At 37.3% G+C, this 22,773-nt stretch overlaps 2 protein-coding genes across 4 annotated transcripts in view; both read left to right on the top strand.

Moving 5' to 3' along the window:
* scel.L (sciellin L homeolog) overlaps window positions 1-11,010 on the top strand; it is a gene marked incomplete in the record, with an annotated part of 62,143 nt that extends 51,133 nt beyond the window's left edge. Inside the window, 9 exon segments of the mRNA NM_001092354.1 lie at window positions 47-100; window positions 1,266-1,325; window positions 2,251-2,301; window positions 5,284-5,568; window positions 6,331-6,387; window positions 7,811-7,888; window positions 8,011-8,119; window positions 8,511-8,613; window positions 10,027-11,010. Of these exon segments, the coding sequence (NP_001085823.1) occupies window positions 47-100; window positions 1,266-1,325; window positions 2,251-2,301; window positions 5,284-5,568; window positions 6,331-6,387; window positions 7,811-7,888; window positions 8,011-8,119; window positions 8,511-8,613; window positions 10,027-10,043 (814 nt within the window).
* Window positions 11,011-17,498: 6,488 nt separating this feature from the next.
* Window positions 17,499-22,773, top strand: part of slain1.L (SLAIN motif family member 1 L homeolog) — a 40,160-nt gene continuing 34,885 nt past the window's right edge. For 2 of the 3 annotated variants that reach the window (XM_041582433.1, XM_018247258.2), the window contains exon 1: window positions 17,538-18,258. In XM_041582433.1, the coding sequence (XP_041438367.1) occupies window positions 17,762-18,258 (497 nt within the window). In that variant the 5' untranslated portion in view covers window positions 17,538-17,761. Of the gene's footprint in view, window positions 18,259-22,773 lie in introns of all 3 variants that reach the window. The other variant, XM_018247259.2, reaches the window with a different exon arrangement.

The raw sequence follows: 22,773 nt of genomic DNA, 5'->3' as shown, positions 1-22,773 counted from the left end.
AACACAATGTATTTACTACTCTATTATTATTATTATCATTTTATAGGGATGAAGCCACTAAAAATGTAATTGAAAGTAAAAAACCTGAAGCCAAACCAAGGTAACTGTTACTCTTTTCATTTTCTCTCTGTTAAATGCTTAAACAAATAATTTATCTCAAGGGTTACTGTGCTTTACAAATATTTTTAGCTAATGTATATGAAGGCTGTGTTATATTCTGTAATACAGATTGATGATAATCATGTATGTACTGTAGCACTACATTTCCTTTATGGAGCTGCTGAATGGCATTTTAATAATGCATGTACAAATTACAGCCACCTTGCTAGTCCAGGACCCATACAGGAATCTTTCTAACATATCTTAAGATGAAATTTCATGAAATGTCCCCATAGGGTCCCATTATGGATGCAGGCAGATGAGTCAGTGTAACTGTAGTATCTATTATTTCATATTTTGGGTTTGGATTATTATAAAACAATGATGTCCTACAGCTGATCCTGTGCAGCTGTTTATTAGAACTTTTAAGTATCTGAATTATCACTAAGTGACATAATGCATGGGCCCCTTGCCACAAAGAGTAATATGTCACCTACTTAGATCCATCAGATATAGCTGGTTTGGATGCAGCTACTCTGCATTGGCATTTGGGCAACAAAGTATGAGTCACTTTCTTTCCATCAGGCTCAATGTCATGGACTTTAGCAAGTCTATTGCTTCACAGTACCTTAACCTGGTGCACACAGCGTCAGCATTGTCTGATATCCAGCAAAGAATATTTGCACCATGCCCCTAGTGATGTTGCTGTAAGTAAGTAAGTGTCCAGAATGCACATAACACTATGGGGTATATTTATCAAAGATTGAAGTTAGAGATCGCCATAGTCCTCTAGAATGAAAATCCGGCACTCTCCATTCATTTCTATGGGATTTTGAAAGGCGTATTCATCAAAGGATGAACTTTCACTTTCACCCATGAAAAATCCCACAGAAATGAATGGGGAGTGGCGGAACTTTGACTCCCTCCTATTTAGGGTTTGCTGATAACCCTCTGACAATGAAGCTCAACAAAGTTTTTGCTTTTATAGACTAGAAAGGAAATACAAAATAAAAGGAAAAAAAAGCACATAGCAAAATGCCTGAGATTGCCCAGTGTGCATTTACCCAATTTAATCCTGAGCTAACAACAAATCCTGAATGCAAATGTAAATTAACATAAATGTTATCTATCTTTACAAGCAAGATACAGATTTGCTCTTTTTTTAGATCACAAAATCTTGATACCCTTATTGATGTTAGAAACACCTCCAATAAATCTAACAAGGGGTAAGTAGCAATCCGTAACGGTCACTACATGTATATGCTGTAACTAAATACTATACTACTTTTTTATATCATATATAAAAAAAGACTGCTTCTCTTTTTGGGTATTCTAACGTTGTATGACCAATTGCAATAAAAAATCTCAGGGACCATCCTCTCATGTATGGGAACATCAACAAGAATGTTTGACATCAGACTTCCTAGTGTAGTGGCCCTGGATATCTCAGGGGCCCAACTTACCTGTTTCTTGTCAAAATTGACCTTATTTCTCAACCAGAAGAAGTTTTGTGACTTAAATCTAAGTGGCCGCAATGGCTCGTCATACTATTCACCATTCCATAGTGTGTGACAAATTATGGTAAGACAATCTCCCCTAGAGTCCATTTTAATGAAATAATTCACATTTAAAACATGATTTCCTTTTATCTTAAGTCCAACTAAGATATAATTATTGGATTATAATTATTGCCTCCTTTTTGGAGGCAAAACATTCTTGTTGGGTTTATTTTATGTTTTAATGATTCTTTAGTAGACTTAAGGTATGGAGATCCACGTTATGGAAAAATCCCTTATCTGAAAAACCCTAGGTCCCAAGTATTCTGGATAACAGGTCCTATACATGTGTTTGTGTATGTGTTTGTTGTGTGTGCGTGTATGTGTGTATATATATATATATATATATATATATATATATATATATATATATATATATATATATATATATATATATATATATATATATATATATATATATATATATATATATATATATATATATATATTCTGAGCTTGGTTATGTGGTATACAGCATTTGCCTGGAAACTTGATCAGTTTACATTCCTGCCAACATGTCTATACCATTGGTAGACTACTTATCATTACATACAGTATATTATGATTTTATTTAGTATTAAATTCACATTTCTAGGGATCAAGGTCTGGATGATCTCATTGCAATTACTGGGGATACAAACAAAGGGTAAGAATATTTATTTATAGTTTCGATCCTCTATGGATGTTCCTGCTTTGTTACAGATACCTTATAACTATGGATGTACTACCTCCCTCCATCCAAGAACTATTTTTGGACATTGAAAGTTAATGTCATTTTAAGCAATTTTCCAATATATATTCCTTATCTGTAAATGTAATTAAAAAAAGTATTTTTCTGGCGGTTCTCATTCTCTGTACTCGGGGCTCTGACTCCTGAAACATTGTCGCAAGCCAGCTGATTAAAAACCTGGGGGAGACCTGACTCCTGTTAAAATCTTAAGAGCCCGACTGAGAGAGCAGAAAGGGATAAATAAACATTGCTGTCAACTTTAATTTACAAATAACTATAATTCATTGAAATTTGTAATTACTGTATAGATGAAAATGACTTCAAATTATATATTTTTCATTATGCAACAAAGCAGTTTATGGGTGGAGCACCTATTTACGTAGGATATGATTAAATCTAATATTTGTTGGTTGCATTTCTGCCACCTGGCGTTTAATTAATACAAACTACTTATAGTATGCTCTGCATTATGACTGCATTATAATAGGATGTTATTGAGTGAGTCAGATGAATCAGCATTTCTTTTTCAGCATTCACTTTCCAAAAATAAAACTTCCTTCAGGATCTAGTGCAAGCTGAAAATTAGCATAACTAGCTTTCTTCACTGTTGGTTGCCTAGAATTTCTAGTGTAGTCTGCTATAAACTATTTAGCAGGCAACCAGAATTTCATTTGTATTGGCAATCATGTCATATAGTCTCTACGAAACATTTTCAAAATGCCTTTTTAGTTGTTTCACAACTGGACATTACTGAACTTCCTGATACCCCTATTTAAAATGAAGTATTTAAAATGACTATTTCAAGGAGAAAATAGGCCCTTAATAATTCATGATAAAAAATAGTAATTTTATTAATAAATTTGGAAAATAAATAGGGACTAATATATATATATATATATATATATATATAGTAGTTCCCCAAGATTGACATTACTTACTAATGTCTTGAGAAAGGCCCAGAATAGGACCGAAACGTTGACAATAAATTTTCTTTTCTAAACTGCATTATGAAGCCCTGGAGTTCGTCAATCTTGGGTAACTACTATCTATAATATATTTGACAGCACCCAGGCAGGAAGAGAACGCTTGACTGGAGTGCACCACAACTGGAACTATATATATATATATATATATATATATATATATATATATATATATATATATATATATATATATATATATATATATATATATATATATACTATAAATATATCTTCAGTATCCGCACTCCAATCAAGCGATCTCAGGGGTGCACGGCCAATTCTCAATCATATAATCAAAGTTTGGAATAAAGCATTCCTGGGCCAGCACTTCCCTTAGTGAAACAAGTGTCTTTTTATTTTACACATATCACAGTGCTCCAACGTTTCGGTCCCTCTTGGGACCTTTCTCAAGCATCCCTTTCTCCCTTGAAAAAAGTTGGAGCACTGTGATGTGTGTAAAATAAAAAGACACTTGTTTCACTAAGGGAAGTGCTGGCCCAGGAATGATTTATTCCAAACTTTGATTTTAAATATCTATCTATCTATCTATCTATCTATCTATCTATCTATCTATCTATCTATCTATCTATCTATCTATCTATCTATCTATCTATCTATCTATCTATCTATCTATCTATCCAGTAAGGGGTTTATTTATCAAAGTCTGAATTTATCTCAATATTTTCTGGAAAAAAAACTCTGCATGGGTTTTTTGGGCTTATTTATTAATACACTTTCCTGAAAATTTTGTATGCGGGAAAAAATCGTGAAAAATCAGATTTTCAAGATTTTTCCGGATTTTTAATCCGGTTTTCATGTTTTTTTTTTAATTTTTTCACCAAAAACTTCGGGGTATTGCCAAAAAGCCAGCCCACATGAAAAAATCATTGGGACATCTCCCATTGACTTATGTGCAACCTCGACAGGTCTGAGATGCCAGATTTTCAGACTTTTCCATCCTGGAGGTTTAATAAAATTCTGAAAAATTCGTGATTTTTTTAAAGTCGATTTTATAAAAGAATATAAAAATTTTTTCATGATTTTTGCATTCGGAGTTTAGTAAATAACCCCCTATGTGTGTAACAGATTTGTGCTGCCATCTTTTTGAATTAAAATGAAAGCTGAAGAAGAATCCCTTCCCCCAGTCTTTCTTCTTATCTCTGTGCTATTGCCACTTACATTTTGTCCCATGTTTCATCCTATTCCTGACACAGGCACCTTCTCAATACACTGAATATTAAAATTCTGAAACTTTATTTGCTTCTCGTGCTATTTTCTTTTTTCATATCTTCTTTTTCTCTCTTAAATTTACCAAGAACATGTGTAGTTTTAAAGGGGACCTGTCACCCTAAGAAATAATTTCAAATTCTTTTCTATCATGTTAGTTGAGCAAAATAAACTTTACTTACACTGTATTTATTATTTAAAATGTGTTTCCTTCTGTCTTGGAATTATACAATCATAACAAGCAGGCAGCAGCCGCTTTGTGGACACGGTTATTAAGGGAAATTGTGTATCACCCCAAAATCTTGTGTATGCACCAGAATGGGGGATCTAATGTCCATGTGCAGTGTCCTACACAATTATAGAGCCTGAGGAGGGAAGGGGGAATGTGAGGAGAGCAGTGACATGTAGGAAGTGCTGAATGGAAAGTGAAAGTAATTGACTGCCCCTCCTCTATGCCACGGGCATAGAGGTGGGGCAGGTAAGATTTGATTGACAGTTTAGATATTTAAACACCTTTATAACAGGTATGAATGTTTTAATGAAAAATTTTTTTGGGGTTTCATATTTAATTTGCAAAGGACTTTCATTATGCAGCTTTTTATGTGTAGGTGACAGGTCCACTTTAAACATTATAATCTAAACAGTGCAAATATTACAAAACACAATTTGTTTGTTTCCATGTCCTTAGGACAGTAAAGCCAACATCTACCAATACCAGCAATGTGACAAGCCGAAGTTCTACAACTTCTCACACATTTACTGAGGATAATCAGAGGGTTCCAAGCAGAAGCTCTACTACAACTTACACAGTGACTGAAGATACTCAGAATGTACCAAACAGACGTTCAACCACAACTACTAAAGTTACTGAATCTGTCGATTCTGGAAGCCGCCGTTCAACATCTTACAATGTCAGTGATAATTCTGATGCACCAAACCGACGTTCCAACGTCAGCTATACTCAGGAAACAAGGTAATGTCAAAAAAAGGTTAAAGAAACTAGTCAAAACTTTTAGAAAATATAGTTATAAAATATTTTTTACATGTTCACTTCACTTATTCTTTAGTTATATTTCTATAATGTTACTAATATTTCTTCTATTTGGATAATAATGATAAGAGTACAACTATCAATATCTCGACTGGGAGTGTTTCTGGTTAGTTGGCAGAGACGTTAAGGGTCTTTTTGTTTGCTGCATTTATTCCAGGCTCAAGTAATGGGAATTGTGAAAATACAGACTCACAATATATAACTTTACACAATGATAATATGAATTGCATGAATATTTCCTCTATTGGCATTTTCACTTCATGCTCATTCATAGCAATGGGGAATGATTTATGGCATCTCAACACCACATTATTTAGTAATCAATGAGAAATCCCCAGCCAAAAACTGGACCAGTATCAAAATGGTTGTCTCAATCTGATTGGAGAGATTTTTTTAAATCTATGGGCTGAAAACTTGCCAATATTCTTTATTTTATAAAACCCTAACCTTGTGGAGATTCTGATGATACAAATGTATGATTATGTATTTCCAATTTTAAATGAGAAGTTGGTTGAAGAGAATTCTTTTGTTTGTAGTTTTTACATTGTATGGAACCACAATTTTCTAACATGTAATTTTATTATTTATGGATTAGCTCAGATACTGATAGAATATAAAATGATATTTTAATTCACCACACCATTTTCCATGGCTTTAAAACAAGTTTTAATCTATATATTCTAGCTATTCGTCTCCTCCAACTAATACTTATGTCTACAAAACATCATTTGAGGACAGCAGGTAATTTAAATTTTTCCATGAAATATATTATTGGTAATATTTGATTAAAAATGTGTAAGCTACAAAAAATATATTGCTTAGCACTCTCTTGATGAGCAAGGTCTCACAATATTTATATTACCAGATTTTTTTTGCTAAACATAATTTTTGAATGTGCAATATTAAAAAAAACAAACTGTGAAATGTTTACAAATTACACTTCACCTTTCAGCAATGGATCCATAAAATGCTAAGTGACAATTTAAGTCCACAGCGATGTATTCTGTTTCCAAGGGCAACTGAGCAGCCTGATATAAAAACATAGCAAAGTACAGTGCCTTGACAAGGGCACTCTTTTGTAATTTTATGTAGAATATTTCTATTAGGATTTTATTTGTATATATATAGTCAGGGGTCTCTCTCTCTCTCTCTCTCTCTCTCTCTATGTGTGTATATATATATATAGAGAGAGAGAGAGAGAGAGAGAGAGAGAGAGAGAGAGAGAGAGATACATACAATATCTCAAAGAATTTAGCAAAGGTAGGCAGGTTTAGCAGAGGATCAGGAGCAAAAACAGGGGCACCAGGTCTTCAGGCAAAACACAGGTTTATTTTCACAATGCTTTTCTCAACATAAACTCATAGGCATACAGTTTATAAGCATTTCACCATCACACATTCACCTTTTCCCCTTTTTTTGGGGGGTTCTCACCATATAGAGCAGCTCCTGCACTCTGAAACATTCAGGCTTCTCTCTAACACCTCCAGGGATACACATTCACCAGCTTCTTGCAGTACTTCACCTCCCTCCAGCACAAGAAGGTCTCCAGGGGGCTCACACCCTCCTCCAACACACTGAGCTTTAATCCCACACATCTTTTATTTGCTGCTTACCTGCAGCCTAACCAGTTAGCTACCAATATCTGAGCAGCTGAAAAACCCTAAATGCAGTATGCAATGGAGGGCCCATCCTGTTCTCTCCATTTACTCCAGGGACTCAATTTATCTCCCTTTTCCTGAGCCTGCAAAATAACAGTCTTAATTGCTGCAACACTATATATTATTGCTGGAGTTCAAGGTTTACTAGTTAAACACTGGTGAAAAATACATGTAATTCCAGGCAATGTAGTGTGGATTAGCACACCCACCTTATAGATAAGTAAAGATATGCCTGGTGCACGTGGGTGGAGGCTCGGCAACCCCCCAAAGCAGTAATGTAGAAAGAACCTCACGGCACACAGGTCTGCATGAAGTTTTCAGTGATTTATTGAAGCGGAGTGCACTGCAACGTTTCGGGGTCACCCCCTTTGTCAAGCAAATACATGTAACCATCGTCATGTCAAGCACATCTCTTACAATATATACAAAACTATATATACTGTATGTGGTTGCTTGAGCACATATAAATACATTAAATTGTCGCCTTCTTCCTATTTGGTTTACAGAGATCCAGCTCTTAATAGATCATACGAAAACAATATTGCAGCAAACTCTATCAAAACAGTTTATTCTACTTCTGACCGGTAAGTGACCTAAAGGGTACACACAATGGGGATAACACACACCATCTTCTAATATCAACATCTACATATAGAATAGGATCTACACAATTAGTTACTGGGTTCTTTTTTATCTCTCTCTACAGGTCAGTTATTGAAAAAGATATGTGTACCTTCTGCCGCAAGCCACTTGGAATTGATGCCAAGATGATCCTCAAAGACTTAAACATATGCTGTCATGCATCTTGCTTTAAGGTAAGGGAAAAACCAAAAAAAAAATGGGGCAGATGAATTCATCAACACTTGTATTTAGTTGTTATATAAAACAATTTCTTTACATATTCCACCTACTTCATAGCTACCTTAAATGCTTCTATATTTACCATACCTATAGAATGCTATTAGAAACTCGATTGGTTCCATAGCACATGGATGACTAAAAGTTTTAATTTCCCTTCATCTGGCACAACAATGAAAGCAACAGTGCTCTGTCTGCTCTGGTTGTGTATTATTGTCATATTAAATTAATTTTAAATTCACCCTCTACCTCTCCATTCTTATTATCAGTGTATAATCATATATGTGCATGTGGGCTAACTGAAAAGGTATCTAGTAATATTCTAATCCCATATATTCATTTTTTTAGTGTGAAGTATGCAAAGGAGATTTAGGAAACCTGAGAGCTGGCGATAGCATATGGATCTATAAGCAGGCTATTCACTGTGAACCTTGCTACTTTTCTGCAAGAGGTAAGATTAGGATTGCCTTTATACTGCAGATGCACTGTTATTCTATATAATTTTTATCTGCTATGCAATGCCTGCTTAATATTGATCATAAAAATGTTTCTCAATTGCTTGCTAATTCAGCAACAAAAGGCAGTTTATGTGCTTAAAGGGCACCTGTCTGACTAAATTTCAACTTTAGGCTCGCACTCACAAACTTCTTGGAAGCGATGAAGAATTCCAAAAAAATCTTTATTTCACATTAGTTAAAACATCTGACGCGTTTCGTGTGCAGCCACACTTAGTCATAGATAATATACACGTTTAACCGACATGGTTTAAAAAGCAACCGGAGCTTACATCACTCCTGACGGAGCTCCGTATTTTCACATTAATCTCTTTATTCTCTAGAACTTTTTGTGAAATAAAAAGCTATATTATACATTATTCCTTATTTTTCCATCAATGTGTTCATTATTTGATTATTTCTTATCTTCACTTGTTTCTACTTCAGTGGTTGTTACTAACTGTTTCCTATGCATCTTAGCTATCTATATTTTCACTTTCTTTCTTTTTATTGAAAGGGTTCCTGTGACCAATAGGGTAATAGCGCCTGCAATCTGGTTGGGAGAAACAACTGGCTAGGCTCCCAGTGCAGGCAGTCATATTGGGCCACACGCATGCACATAATGAGCAAGTACTGCAACTCGCTTGTTACATATGTGCATGCTGTCAGAAGCTCATTACGCACATGCACGCTACACAACATGGCCACTCGCACAGGGAGCTCTCTCCTAATGTGGGCAGCCTATTGCTGGGGCACCTTATTTTAGGGTGATAGGTGCCCTTTAACACATTTTAAGTTGAATGTAAACCAGCTAGTATCTGTGGCTGGAGTGTAACTAGTGCTTGGCATTTTAACTGGTGCTCAAAGTATTAGAACACAAACAGCAACTTGTCAAGAGTCATCACTTTTTCTTTTGCTATAGTGATAGCTAAATGACTTCAGATTGTAGATGTGTTTCCCCACAACTGTGAGGTATCTAATTACACTCTATGGTGTCTTTTCTTGAGTAGTTTTAGTGGACACACATACTGACTGCCTAAGGGTAGGACTACATGGATGTTTTCGGTGCAATCCGCCTGTCGGATGCACACTGCGTCTGCATCCGACAGTCGTGCCACGTCGGATCAATGCTGCGACTTCATCCGACATTTCTATCTCTTACCTTATTCCTGTCGCATGCGACTTGTCGCAGCACATCAAATCGTGGTGAAAACGTCCATGTAGTCCTACCCTACAAGTTGCCAAGCAACTTCACATCATCACATCTTTTTGTTTCCTGCAGAGATGACAATAAAGTTTACTTTGACTTTTTGACTTTGACTTTGATATGTGTATATGTATGCATTATTATTATTATTATTCTATTTCAGAGAAATGGATTATATAATTCAATCACTGCAAACTCAAGTGAACCAAGATAAAGACAAGATCTTGAATATGGATTACCTATCACACGCCTATTTATCCACACATATTAATTTTAACATTACCATTATACTGAATTTCTGTTTGGGTGTCCTATTGGTGTTACAAGATTTATATACAAAGAAACAATATAAACATAATCTAGTTCTCAGAGATCATGCTTGTGCTGCCTCCTGTTAAGCTATATGTTGCCCTTTCCTCTAAGCATAGGTTCATTCTTGGTATGTATCTGCTAGAGTTACCCACCAATTATTAACATGCAAGTGGACTTTGTGGATAAGATTATGGTGGTGTCGGTGCCCCAAAAATGTGATCTTATATCTCCATCTGAATCAATAAATACAATGCCGTGTCCCAAAGCATGTATCCCACTGTGTAAAATGTTAAACACATTTAATAATTCTATTAACAGTAATGTTACAGTAAGCATGGTAGTTACTTCAGTAGCCTTCCTGTGCCAGTATTCTAATACACATACACCAAACATCTTATATGTGGCACAGAAGACAGTAGCCCTTGGGTATAGCTAATGGCTTATCCTGCATGAATGAATCATGTTACTATCTTGTTCAAAAACAAGTCTCCTGTGTCTTATAAATACTGGTGGGATTTGGATAGTGCTCTAAAAGCATATTCCCTTCAAAGCAGTACTTGTATTGATACATGTTACATAGGGTGGTTTATGGCCTTGCTCATGTAGGATATGTATAACCAACCTGCTACAACTAATGTATTTTTTCAAAGGACCATTATGTTAATTACATTGTACTATATATATGTACTGTATGTGTTTTTGTTTAATATTGAAATGTTTGAATTCTTTCTTAAATGTCTCCAGTTTGTTTCTATGTTTGTTGATATATATTGGGTGCTTTCTTAACAAATTCCTCATGCATGAATTCTTAAAAATAAAAATACATTCACAGAAACTAATAAAGCTAAAAGTAGTTTACTGTTTTTTCTTTGACACTTTCCTCTTACTTTCAAGATTGCACCAATGTGCTGAAAGTTCTGTTTTGAAAACCTTATGAACTTACTTTAATTTTTTTCCCCTGTTGCTCTAGATCAGGGGTCCCCAACCTTTTTTACTCGTGAGCCACATTTAAATGTAAAAAGAGTTGGAGAGCAACACAAGCATGAGAAAGTCCACGGGGATGTCAAATAAAGCCTTTGATTGGCTGTTTGGTAGCCCCTATATGGACTGGCAGCCTACAGGAGAGTCTGTTTGGCAGTACACCTGTTTTTTATACAACCAAAACTTGCCTCCAAGCCTGGAATTCAAAAATAAGCTCCTGCTTTGAGGCCACTGGGAGCAACATCCAAGGGGTTGGAGAGCAACATGTTGCTCGCGAGCTACTGGTTGGGGACCACTGCTCTAGATATTTATCTCTGTCCTGGTTTTGTCACAGCAGATCTCAGAAAAGCATGCTTTGCCAAAAGTCCAGGGTTAACTGAATATGCAGGTGGTTTATCTAATAATAACAAATAATTTGCTCTGTGTTTTGGATTTGTGCAGATGACTGGAGGGACACAGACATTTTCCTTCAGCGCAGTTTTCTAAGCCTCACTGTCACTTATTATTGCCTCTTGTCTGCAATCCAACATGGACATGGATTTAATAAAATGGTCTGTCAATACTGGAAATGTATCTTCAGTTTTCCAGCTATTTAAGAAAGTTAAAACACATCATCCTTTAGGATATGGGCACACGGAGCTGTAGGTTCCACTGCACTCAGCGTATTTTTGTAGGCTGAGAGAAGCGGATGTGCTCCGTGCCTCTGCTCTATTCATCCAAGCCGCTTGTGCTTGTGTGTAGTGAGTGTACACAGGCAGATCTAATTCAGTTCAGTTGAGATGGGGCACAGAGTGGATTTATTTCCCTCAGCCTACAAAAATACATAGACTGAGAGCAGCGGACCCCATAGCCCCATGTGCCCATAGCCTTAGATCAGGGGCTAGAGGGTGTGGTTCATGAAGGAAGATAGCAGCAGTTTAAATGCCCTGGTTAGCAGAAAACACTGCAGACTCTGATTAGATTGAGGCTTCTGGACAAAACAATTATTTTGCTTTATGCACAAACTTATATATGTTTACTCTGCCCAGAACATGTATACAGAGTTAAACATTCTAAGCATATTCAATTTTGTCTGAAAGGTGAATGAGTTGTATAACTTGTGGCCTTTATTTGGTCACTAAATAATTTGGTGACTATTGAGATATTAAAATGATTCCATAATGAAGAACTGCATTAATAAAAAAGCTTGATTTAATCGTATTGCGGAGAAACTCGATAAAAGCAAGCAAAAACACAAATCGCTCTAATTGTTCAGGCTTTTACCTGAATTGCTGTCATTTTTCTGGATTTTTTACAGAATTGCTCAAATTTTTAGAGTTTTTGCCTGAAAAAGTCTGATTTTCGGGCTAAACCCAGCACAGATCATGAAAACTTAAATTCCAAGTGAAGTTATGAAGACACTAAGGGGGTTATTTACTAAACAATGAATGTAAAAATCACGAAAATGTCATGATTTTTTTTAAAAAAATCACAAATTTTTCAGAATTTATTAAATCTAGAGAATGGAAAAGTCTGAATCTGAAAATCTCAGACCTGTCGAGGTTGCATATAAGCCAATGGGAGAAGTCCCAATGATTTTTTGATGTGCGCTGAGTTTTGTGCAATACCCCAGAGTTTACGGGAAAAAATCAGAGTTTTTAGGTGAAAAATCTGAAAAAATTGTGATTTTTTTTCCCATAAAGCAAATTTTCGGGAAAATTTAATAATAAATAAGCGCAAAAACCCAGAGCGGATTTTATCAGAGTTTGTAGCAGAAAATGAGATAAATTCGGATTTTGATAAATAACCCCCTTTAAACTAATACACTGTTTCCAGTTATTGTTGAATGGCTGAGAAGGCTGACAGGAAAATACATATTATTATTCAAACAATCAGTGCAGCCCTTGTGTTAGAAATAAACTGGCTGGCACTTATAATTGAAACATTTTGGCAAGCCATGCTGTAGTATTCTTTTTATATCTGCAATTGATAGCAGAAAGGAAAAAAATCAACCGTATTTTCAAGAATCTCAGTGATCAAAAGCTTTTGAAAATGTACTTGCAATGTGTGAGTTTATTTTATTTTATAGCAAAGTATAAATGCAAATTTCTTAGCAAATGAGCGACAGATTTCTTCACATGCACCTGCTCAATGCATATCCTAAGGAAAAAGCTTCCAGTTGGAAAGCTGCATCTTTACTAAATGATGCTTAATTGCAGCCCTGATCATATCAGCCTTAATTATAGCTCAAAATTCAGGATTGTCTTCTAGGGTGGAACCACAAAAGAACTCTCACTAAAAGCATCTACAATTATGCAAAGACGTTGAACGTGATTTAGTTAAAGACTAGATTTGGCAGTAGGTCCCTACTTTTATCTTATAGAAATAAAAAGAAAGCTCCTGCAAAACCAAACAAATAAAACATGTCATTTAATCTTCTAGAAATACAAAGAAAGCTCCTGCAAAACCAAACAAATGAAAAATGTAATTTAAATATCCCATGTCACAAATTACTAGGTCAGTATTATGTTGTATGCATATAAGGCTAATGTTTATCCATGGTGGCAAAAACAGAATCATTTTAGAGCAAAGTGCATTTCTGACCAGAATAGTGGATTTTGCTAAAACACTTGCAATGTGCACAAACAAAAAATTGCTTACTATGTTTATACACATTGCAATCACTCTAAACATATGGTATTTGTAATTTTCTTTCTGCATTAGATTCATTTCAGGAGTAGACTTGTATTTGGTCCATAAACTGATTACAGGAGTCATTTACTATTGTCCCGGGAACCTAGTATATGAGAGCTTAGGGGTGCTGCATAAATCTAAACTTTTTGTCTTCAAATTAGTGATTATGAAGAGTTGTGGATTTGGGTGTAACACTCAAATTAGTTAGGGTAAAGGCAAGTTGCACCTTGACCCACAATAATAAATGAACCCTTAGATGTCTAAATTAATTTCCAGGAGTTTGTCTGTGAAGGCAATATTCATATATCATTTGTGATGAGAGATGCACGATGATGCAAAGCTATACTGCATAGTTTATCATGAAGGCCATATACATATATCTTTTGTGCTGAGAGATGATGCAAAGCTACACTACACAAAGCAGGTCTGGCTTTATCTAATCTGAACACAATAAACTTTATGGGGTATGAGAGGTCATGAAACCTTTTAGCCTACTCAATAATCAGTGTCAGACTGGGGGGCCCAGGGCCCACCGGGCCTGCAGCCACTGGCCCCTCACACCATCCCTCAGGCACCCCACTTCTTCCCCACTCGCACGCGTCTTTCCAGCATGGCAGCAAGACCATCATCAAGGAAGAGAGGTAAGTAGAGGGAGTGCAAGAGCGGGTCTGGGCTGGCAAGGCCCAAAAGAGCCGGGCCGAACAGGTTTTTTTCCCAGTGTCCTGCCGGCCCAGTCCGACCCTGTCAATAGCTAAATTTCACGTAAGATGTAAAGGAAATTCTGAACCAATCATGAGCCAACATGAAGGTCAGCAGAAACAAATATTCTTGGGCTAAGGATGAGGAAAAAGGTCTTTGGGATAACAGAGAGGTACAGAAAATCCCCCTTTCCCCAGCAAAAACCACTTCCCATTCAATTCAGCAGTAGATACAGTCAGCATAAAACACCTGTCAGAAGTAGTGCAAGGACTTTCTGGACCTTGATCCATCTTCTAAAACTGCTGTCTGCAGAAGGGAAAACAGGTGCTGGACAGAACATAGTGGTGAGAAGGCTGTGCTGAAATAACATGGAGCAAACTTTATTTTTCCAAATGAATGAGGATCCCTGTGTCCTGACAAGCCACCTGCTGCACAGGCTATTTTTAAGTTCACGGTTTGTACAAAAAACAATTGGGTTATGTAATAAAAGGCACTAAGTTTGCCCAGGAGCAGTAACCCATAGCAACCAATCAGCAGGTAGAATTTACTGGTCACCTGTTTAAATGAAAACACTTTATTGGTTGCTAAGAGTTTCTGGGGCAAATTCACTAAGATTCGTAGTTGCGCAAGGCGTAACTTCGCCGCACTTCGCCACACTTCGCCAGGCGTAGTTTCGCTAGCGCTCCGCAAATTCACTAAAATCCGAAGTTCCGCTCAGGGGTAGCGTAAGGTTGCGAAGTTGCGCTAGCGTTGATTTGCTAAGCGAAGCGAAGATACGCTAGCGATGGTTAATTTGCATACGGTGCCAAATTCAAATTTCAATGGAGGAATACGTATCAGCACTACAAATGCCTGGGAAACCTTCAAAACATCAAATAAAATTTTTATTTTGCCCTACACATGTGCCCACTGAATAGTTAAGTTGCCATGAGTCAGGAAATGTAGGGGGGATGGAGCCCCAAAAAAATGTTCGATCTTTTTCAGCCTATCACCCATAATATAGAAAAAACGCCAGCGTTTTTTGGGACTTAGAAAAAATGTGAACTTTTTTTGAAGCAATCCCTATCTACTCTATTGTGCTTCGCCTGGTCTGAGGTGGCGAAGGAAGTCTAGCGTAAAAGGTAGCGTTCAGAACAATGCGCGCGTTAGTGAATTTGCGTAGTTACGTCCGTTGCGCAAATTCGCCAGGCGTAAGGGTGCGAAGTAACACTAGCGAATGTACGCCAGCATTCGTTAGTGAATTTGCGAAGTAACGAAAATGACCAACGCTAGCGAATTTACGCTAGCGTATTGACGCTAGCGTTAGGTGCTTCGGCGCTTAGTGAATTTGCCCTTCTGTGTCTTTTATCACATATGGAGGAATGGGTCTTATTTATCAAAATTTGGATTTGTGTAATTTTAGAGGGTTTTTTTTCACTTCAAACAAACTCACAAATAAAAACACAAATGTCACCTTATTTATTAAAAGAATCTGAATATAAAAAACTCGAATGAATAAATAATCGAGTTTACAAGATAGAAAATACTTTCAAATCTCAAATTGAATAAATAGTTAACATTTTGCCTAGGGCAACTCCTATTGACTTCTACATGATTTTGTAAGCTTTTAGATACTCAAGTTTTACATTAGAGTTGTTGTTTATCTTAATAAATACTTCATTTGAATTAATAATTTGAGTTTCTGAGATTCTGAGCAAAAAACCCTGAATCCTGGAAAACCCCCAAAATGTAAACGTTGATAAATCAGCCCAAGTGTGTAGGTTAGTCTTACCTAAACCTATATGGTCTTAATCTTGCGGGTTACAACCTACCTTATTTAACCTAACAGACAGGTTAATTGACTCCTAATAAAGTGCCTGCAGAGTGTGTAGGAAATGGATTGTAAGCTTCACTGGAGCATGGACTGATGTATGATATGATGTATAATCTGTTTAAAGCACCGCAGTATATGTCAGCACTATATAAAATTATTATAATTTATTATTATTATAAGATTGTAGACAAGTCACTCATGACTTTCTTATGCACATTATTAGAGACAACGTTGTGTTTATATGAAGTGATCAATTTTTACTCTAATTGTACTAAAAACTTGAATTTTTAATGGAAAAAAAACCTTGAATTTTTCATGGAAAAAAACCTTGAATGTTTATAGATTTATTATACCCTGAAGCTGCTAAAAGTTCAAATCTGGAAATCTGCCATCTCAAACCTACCGAGGTCATGTAGAAGTCAGTGGCAGATGTCCCTTTTAGAATGTGAAGATATTGTTATCTGCGCTGGGTTTCGTTTGATAATTTGAAAAATTTGGGGTTTTCGGGCGATAATCCGAAAAAATCGAGCGATTCACGTGTAAAATCTGAAAAATTTGTGCAGTTTGAGTTTTTGCTCGATTTTATGAAGTCTTTTCCCCCACCAAATTTTTAGAGTTATTTTATTGATAAAAAATATTTTGATTATTGAATAAAATCATGGATGGGAGTTTGGTCAAACATGGTGTAATAAAAAGATGAGATAAATTTGAGTTTTAGTAAATAACCCCCTAAATGTTATCGTAAATGCATTTATATATATTTTTTCCTCTACCCAACCCCCCCACTCACAATATTTTTCTCCCTCTTTTTTTAACATTCGATTAACTCTAGCTCCCTCCACTGCATTATTAACCCCATTGGCCTATAAATCTGTGACTCTCATCTCCTTTAATCAATGGACTGCATCTGCTTGTTTTCTATACATCAGCACAGCAACTTGTACATATGAGCATTCACTTCCCTCCTCCTGTGCTAGTCACACTTCAGAAAAAAATGGTGACAATCTGTTATCGTTTTTTGCTGATGAAAAAAAATGCAAGATTTCCAGATAAAAAAAATAAATAAAAACAGCTCTTCATCAAGCATTATACATTCAGCATAGGAGCAGCCTGTGCAATACTTAGAGACTGGCTTCTCTTTGTTCCCATTGTGTCTCTTCCTCTCTTGCTTTGCATTTGTGGGAGGGAGCCTGGTGCACACATTAATATTCCCACTGCTGACAGGAGGCACATTCAGTGTGATCTGAGCAAGATGCAGCCCTAGCCCTGCTGTATGGGAGCTATCAGAGATCCTGACTGCAGGAAGCTGGATTTATCAAGCAGGGCAGCATCCTGGAACATTAGCTACTAGGTGGAATTACAAATTAAGGCTGTTGGGGATTGAAGACAGTGGCTATAGGAAGCTGCAGCAGTGTGAGCCATGGCAGAGGTGAAGTGCCGCAGCAGCACTGGTTCTCCCACCCCTAATGGGCTGATGGTGAATGCAGAGCTGGAGGTGAAGAAGCTGCAAGAGCTGGTGAGGAAGCTGGAGAAGCAGAATGAGCAGCTGAGGAACCGAGCCAGTGCTGTGAGCAACTGTACACCAAGCCCACACCTGCTGCTGCAGCATCAGCATCTTCCATCCATGGTGCATCAGCCAGGAACATGTATCCACTCTTCCCCTGTGCTCTCACGGCCCGCAGTGCTCTGCCTACCCAGTCCTGTGCCCACTTTGCTCTGCACTTCAGCAGTGGCTGGCAGCCTCTTCTCCCCAGAATCCATGGGCTATTACAGTAATAACAACAGGCTGCCCTTTTCCTGCATCAATGCTGCAGAGGGACCCCAAAGCAACTGTTCAGTTCCAGGATCTACCCTACTAGACGAGGTGGAGATTTTGGATCTGGAAGACGGGTATTGCAGTGGCAATGAGGATACCTGGTAATGATGTACTGGGGAGGAAGTGGGGTTCAGAAGGTTCAGACAGGAGCAACTGTTTATGGATCTGCCTTTAAAGTTAAACAGAAAAAATAGAAAAAACAATAATCATTGTATATACATTGCATTCATAGCATTTATTACATTTTTACCTTTAAGCAGCTCTGTGCTGGACTAAAGGTGCCCATAGACACACAGATCCTATCGTACGAATCGAGGATTCGTACGATTTTCGTATCATGTGTGGCGTGTGCCGACATCTTTCGTCCGGCGGAGATCGGTCGTTTGGTCGATCGGTCAGCCAGAGCCCATTGTGCGTTATAATCGGATCGTTCGGCCATACGACCCAACAATCAGATTAACCCCGATATAGCCATGCTCGTTAATTGCATATCAGGGAAAGATACGCTCGTTTGGCGATGTTGCCAAACGAGCGGATCTTTGCGTCTATGGCCACCTTTATTAGGGTTGTGTGTGCCAATTTGCATTCAGATTAGTTTGCAGTCTTTGGACTGGGTGTGGAACTGTTTTTTACAGTACTACTGGATATCTGAAAATAAGATTGAAAGGATACAAAGGTATGCAGGAGCATTCCCTCTGACAGAAAAAGTCCCTGTTTGCCAAAGATTTAATCTTTTATTCCTAAGTGATTGGGAACAGTAATACAATCTGCTCCAGGCAATAGGATTTGCTCTTATCTCAGCCTAAATCTTATACAGCAGCCATCATTTATTTATTAACTGCTTCAGCGCTTGAGAGTTTAGATTCAATTCAGTTGCCAACTGCTTTTGTGGGTTTTTTTTTTAATGACTTAATTAGGAGGATCTTGGCATCAAGTGATATTTTGGAGCAGGTTGCCTGTGATTGGTGGAAGGACAGAGGGGTGTCTTGTTTTGCATCACACCATCTCCATATTTCAATGCACTGCAGGATCAGAACTGAAATGCTTCTATTCTTAGCAAATGTTTCAATCCATGTGTGATACTAAGGGTATCTTTAATTAAAAATAAATACATAAGAAAATACTCGTATAATAAATGTGATGGCAAAGAGTGTGGCATATAGAGTTTCTTGTACAACAGCCTTATGACATCTAAATTTATCCCTCACCTGATTTATTCTGAGCGTCACCAAAGCACATGGTCGAGAGGGAACCTGTAAGACAGAAGCTCTCACCACAAAGGCCAAACCATAACATTTTTATATAGTTCACACATTTTATGTCATGAAAAGCTGAATGAATCAACTTCATTTTCAACCCTCAAGTGCACCCAGGGGGGAGCTCAGTTGTGTGTGTCAGAACAAATGTTTTGCTACCCACCAGCTGAGCTGGGAATTGCTTATGGAAAAAAACCTGAGTTGCTCCTCATGCTGATGCCTTAAGTTTAATTTTCTCAAGTTTGTCAACAATATCAGCAAAATTTGCACTTAATCCATAACCCATAGCAACCAATCAGTTGCCATAGGTTACTGCACTAGGGAAAACATGCCTAGTGTTAATAAATAAGCCCTATGGTGAGTGAAATATTTCACCCATATGAATCACCTGTCAGCAGACTATAACCAGAATTGATTTAGATTATTTAGAATTAGATTATTTAGATTTAGTTGTTGAACTGAAAATTGTGAGTTTCTGGACTTGTAGTTTCTGGAATTGATTGCTTTAGTTTGCTTTAGTTTTTTCTTTTTAAAAATGACTTTCTTTTCACATGTGGGTTTCTGGCAAAAATAAAGCGATCATCGCCACTTTTAATTTTTCAGAAACTCATCCGTTTTCTACATCATTTGCCTGAACCCAGACTCATAAATTTGCCCCATGGTGTTTGACTATACTGCAAAGCTTTTACTCAGAAGTCATAGTCAACTTTTATTTTTGACTGAAATGATGCCCAGCTGAATAAGGCCTGAGCAATGTAAAAAGCAGGATTGATTTACTAACATATGTGCTATTTTGCGCCAGTTTAGTTATCAGTAGGATACAGATCTTTCTGTTCTTCTTTTAAAGCTGGTCAGACAGAACCCAGAATATCATAATGAGAGACAACAAACAAGTGTATCATGGCTCAAGTGGTATACTAACAATTAGTTTCAGTTGGGCCGATGGGGACCCATTTCTAAACATTGTGGAAATTAATGAATTAGTTAGATCAGCTTTAATGTTCCTTTCAGCATCCTGTTACTTACAGATCAACTTTTATCACACTAATCAACTTATTTTCTTTTCTACAACCAACTAATCTTAACAGACAGCCAGACTTCAAGACTGTCTTAACATAATTTCAGACAGGACCCGTGTCCAGACATAGAGCTCCTGCCCTCCTCCCTGACAGGGCTCAGAGAGATTAGAAAGAGCTTAGATGTTCAGCCACACCACCATAAACCCAACAGCACTGCACTTAGCAATACAATAAATAGTTCAGTCTGGGAGGCATAATATCTGGTCCATATCCATAAACATTGCAGTTTCCCTGCGTTCATCATGGTAATTAATCCTCACACCTGCCAATGCCATGTAACCAGCTCTTTATATTTCTCTTTCCCTTTTACAACTATATAATTGCCTTTTAACCTTTGGACCTCTGTGAGGTGTTCTTGCAAATCCCAGCTAAACACTAACTTAACTCCCCAAAGTGCAGGTATGTTTTGGTGTTGGGTTGTTAGACTTATTCTTTTCCAGTGCAGAACTCAACTGAATGGATCTTTGCTTCAGGTCAGTTCAATTTATTAATCAGTGCAACTGAAGACAAAATACCTGCAGGTTAATAGTTTAATGATGAAAGCACAGAACTGCTGAACGAGGACATATTTTAGATTTCTGCTTCAGTAAAAAGTGGGTGGCAAAAGTTTGTTGAGTTGAAAGGGTACATATTGCAGGTGATAAGCTTTTTTTCGTCTACTCTAAGTCACTTTAACATTTGCTGTATCATAATTACTGTATGTTCTTGTGGCCTTGTGTCATGCATGTATTTCTGTAGGTGTGCAAAAGTAATAGTGGGTAGGTTGAAAATATATTTGAAGTTATTTACACTAGATCAGTGTCAAACTGGGCCACTGGGATACCAGGGATACCCAGGTGTCAATGGGCCCCTACTTCTAACCATTGTCCTAATTCATGGTCATTCTCTATTTCTGTATGGGAATAGGCTAAATAGCATATAGTATGTAAAGAAAAGAAAGCAGTATAAAAAAGTGATTGGGGCAAATTTACTAAGCACCGAAAATGCGCTAGCGATGGCTTCGCCACACTTCGCCAGGTGTAGTTTCGCCAGGGCTGCTCAAATTGACTAAAATCCGAAGTTGCGCCCAGGAAGGCGAAAGGTAGCAAAGTTGCGCTAGCGTTAATTCATCAACAAAGCGAAGTTACACTAGTGATGCCTAATTTGCATACGGCGCCAAGTTAAAGTACAATGGACGTATATGTAGCATAAACTACATTACACTACACAAGCCTGGGAAACATTCATTAAATAAAATAGAGGTCTTATATTGCTCTACACATATGCCCACTGTATAGTTTAGGTGCCATATGTTAGGAAATGTAGGGGGGAAGGAGGGTACCCCAAAACATTTGTTCGATCTTTTTCAGCCTATCACCCTGAAAAATTTAAAAAATGCCAGCGTTTTCAGCTATTTTTGAAGATCCTCCTATCTACTCGATTGCACTTCGCCTGGTCTGAGCTGGTGAAGTCAAGTCTGGCGCAAGAGGTAACGTTCATTAAAATCGGCAACTTAGTGAATTAGCATAGTTATGTCCCTTCGCCAGAGCGCAACTTCGCCTGGCGTTAGGGTGCGAAGTAGCACTAGAGTAGGTCTACTTTGCTACCGAATTTACTCCAGCACCCGTTAGTAAATCGTCAAAGTGCCAAAATGACGTCACGCTGGCGAATTTTCGCTAGAGTTAGCCACTTCACCCTTTAGTAAATTTCCCTCATTAAGTGAGGACAGGAGGAAAAGGAGTTTGGAGAGTGGGCACATGATCTAAGGTTTTCTGCTGGGCCCCTGGCATCCTAGTCCGATGCTGCACCACATTAAAGACTTTCAGGAAATATATAATGAGTTCAAAATTATTTTGGTGACGGTCCATACCAAGAATGTCCATCACTTGCTCCTCAGGCATAAAAACACAGATCTCTTATTCCACAAAACTGTTAGAGGATAAAGTTTACGGGGAAAGAAAAACATATATTTTATGCAAATAACTCTCTGCCTTTACTATCCAACACTAAAACAAGTATCTGCCTTGAATGGGAATGCAATAACTCTGATGTTACTCTTGAAACTTCCAGCACCCCAGTATCATATATAGTTATCATTTCGAGAATCACAGTAATTCTCTGAAAATACTGGAAATCAGAAGCCATGGACATAAATTTAATGACCAATTTGGATCTTACTGGTTTGCATTATTACTGGAGTGTAATTGAGGTAGGGCACAAATAGTCCATACACCAAACTGTGATCATCAGAAGAGACTCAACTGCCTCAGTATAAGGCTAATCACTAATTCATATAGCGATA

This window comes from Xenopus laevis, chromosome 2L (genome assembly GCF_017654675.1).
Source record: "Xenopus laevis strain J_2021 chromosome 2L, Xenopus_laevis_v10.1, whole genome shotgun sequence".
Lineage (NCBI taxonomy): Eukaryota > Metazoa > Chordata > Amphibia > Anura > Pipidae > Xenopus > Xenopus laevis.
This window is presented reverse-complemented; position numbering and strand designations above follow the sequence as displayed.